Here is a 2,767-nt window from a genome sequence, read left to right as displayed (position 1 = left end):
ATATATATATATGCACTTAAAAGAACTACACCATCAAGATTGTTTGTTGTTTAGTTATTTAAAATAGATTGTAGTTAGTTTATTTTGTGGAAACTTGTAATTTATTTCAGCTCACTTTTGTTTGCTCAAATGTTCAAAAAAGATTGAGGTGTGAATTAAACTGCGATGAAGTTTGTAAACAAAACATCTGCGTGTTGGGTTGAGGTGGACAGGCAGGTGATGTTCTTATGAAACGAAGGTGAGCAGAAAGAGTTTGGGAGCCACTGAATCAAACTGACTTTCAAACTGAATATTTAATGAGTTAAAGAAACTGACTTTCAAACTGAATATTTAATGAGTTAAAGATGTACAATCAAAAATAATTTTTCTGAAATTTTCGTTAAAATTTATTATTGATCAATAGAATATTTTGCTAACGTCAGATTACTAAACACTCAGACAGGTGCAAAAAGAAAAAATATTACAGTTCTGCTTTTGAAACTGTGTGAAAAAGAACGGATGTCCAAATAGGTCAAAGCCAGATCTTCAGTTTTTGTATAACTTTCTCCTTCTCCTCCTCTCTGAAACAATGTCTGTGTGACTCTGCTGTCCTTGTTATGGCTTTGGTGTGTCCCATATTTCAGTTCCACTCCTGGCTCACATTTGGACCCTGAAAGTTCACTTTCTCACCATACACATTGTCTGAATACTTGTCACTGCCTAGAACTGGTGCAGAGACCATTTTCAAGAAGTCCAGACGTCGTCTGAGCTGAAAACTGAATATGAATCAGCACTGCTCCAAACGATTGTTTGCACTCATTACAATGTTCATATCTATCACCAGTGAATTATTATATAAAGTATTTGTGAGCTTACTAAAATAAACCTTGTGTGTAAACCAAAACATTTTAATGAATTAATTTACTGTTACTAATTTACAATTTATTGATGTTTTTGAGATAAACGCTTTAATATTTGCTCCTTCAGCTGCATTTGTTTTGTGATCCATTTGTACAGATCTGTGGTTAACTGCAGGCTACAGTTCAGTTTATGCTCCTGCAGTCTGGTTATTTGGGCTTTTTTTGTATTTTGCCTGCTTGTGTCTGCAGTGCTCCGTGCTATGTGCGACACACAGGAGATGTAAACGGTTCGAGTTTAGGTCGGATTTTTGAGCCAGGTGATCTGACTTTCAGGCTCACTGCCCATTATCTCACATAARGTTTACAAGCTAACTGCAGACACACAAAACAATAAACAACAGCGCATGCACTTTTTCAATCTGACTTCCTCTGTGTGGCTTGTATGGTTCTCACCTCTCACCTCCGCTTTTCCCTTCCAGGCAGCATCTGTTCCCTGTCATCATCATTACATCTCGACTCCAACTTGCGTACTCTTTACCTCTGTTGTTAGTGCCTCTGTGTCTTTCTCTCTGATGACCTGTCTGTCTCTTCCCATTACATCTCTGTGGGGTCAGAGCGGACTCCTGTCTTAGTTTCTTCTCTCTACACACACTCTCAAACACACACACTTCCCTGTTATGGATAGACGGGGTTGCCCCCAAGCAGTTTGCTGAGCTGCTCTTCATAAAAAAGATGCAGCCGAGAGAAAAGACACATTTCATCGCAAAACCCACAGCAGAAGACAAACCCATCACATGAACTTCAACAACTTCTAATGTTTTGACAAACTATTAACACACAACTTTTATGGACACAATTTCAAGTCAGTAGATCCAAGTCTTACCGTGAGGGTAGGGATGGCCGTGACAATTGAGTAGATGAGCACTGGGGGGATCTTGCTGGTGTTGTCCGGACCGGGGTAGGGCTTAGAGAAGCTCTTGTCATAGCAGAAGAAGCCCTGGATGTGGACGGGGAAGGTGTCCGTGTACTCGAAGTAGTAAGCCAGCAGCACCGTCCCAGCCATGATCACCAGCTGGAAATAGAACATTATCCCGGCGTTAGGAAGCGAGAGGGCGAGAGGCGAAGAAGAGGAGGCAGAGGCGGAGGAGGACTGGGAGAGGAAGAGGGGAGAGTGAAGTCCCTGTTCCCCTCAGTCACAGGGAGATGCATAGGAAACCCAAAGAGAGGCAGAGTGAGAGGTTCAAGGTTTGGATCCAAGACTGAGAGAGAGAGAAAGAAGGAGGAGGCTTTCCCTCCTGAAAGGATGAAAGAAGGGGGACAAAAAGAGACTGAAACAGGGGTTGAGAGGAAACAAAAGCATTGCAAAGAGCAAGAAGAGAAGACAGCAGTGGAGCAAGACGGACAGAGATGAGAGGAGGTAGGAGGGAAACCAGCCTTTATGCTGCTGGCACTAAAAAAATCTACTACAGCTGAGCTGTGGGTGTATTTTGTAGAAATTGTATGTGTGTGCGTGTGTGTGCAGAATACTTAAATATGTGAGGCAAGAGCATGTGTATCAGGGAGTGAAGCGTGTGTCTGCAGACACGTGGGTCCAACCATCAGCTGATGTCTCGGCTAAAGTGTTCCTAAAAATACTTGCAGTGCCTGCAGTCCAAGGCACAAGGACTTAAACACACAGCAGTTCCTACAACATACTTATTGTACGGCCATGAAATCTGAATATATACCAGCAAAATATTGAAAGAGTCAGATTTATTCAAATGTATGATTTTTATTAAACAGTACTTTTGTGAGCTAAACTTAGCAAAAATAAATATTCCTTTTAGAAAATTAAATGAATGTCTGACTTATTTGAGCAAAACAGCAATTATAGCTTTTTGATTCATATTTTCCTATGTTATATATTGCACATATTTTAACTATAGTAT

The 2,767-nt window shown here is 40.7% G+C and overlaps 1 protein-coding gene across 3 annotated transcripts in view; it reads right to left on the bottom strand.

Annotated features, from left to right (window-relative positions):
* The window catches only part of plppr2a (phospholipid phosphatase related 2a), a 66,460-nt gene that overhangs the window by 37,466 nt on the left and 26,227 nt on the right, over positions 1 to 2,767 (bottom strand). For all 3 annotated transcript variants that reach the window (XM_014008834.1, XM_014008837.1, XM_014008835.1), the window contains exon 3: positions 1,723 to 1,911. In XM_014008834.1, coding sequence (XP_013864288.1) covers positions 1,723 to 1,911 — 189 coding nt within the window. The remainder of the gene's footprint in view (positions 1 to 1,722; positions 1,912 to 2,767) is intronic.

Source organism: Austrofundulus limnaeus, unplaced genomic scaffold (genome assembly GCF_001266775.1).
Source record: "Austrofundulus limnaeus strain Quisiro unplaced genomic scaffold, Austrofundulus_limnaeus-1.0 Scaffold53, whole genome shotgun sequence".
NCBI lineage: Eukaryota > Metazoa > Chordata > Actinopteri > Cyprinodontiformes > Rivulidae > Austrofundulus > Austrofundulus limnaeus.
Note: the sequence above shows the minus strand (reverse complement) of the source record. Positions and strands in the feature narration are given on the sequence as shown.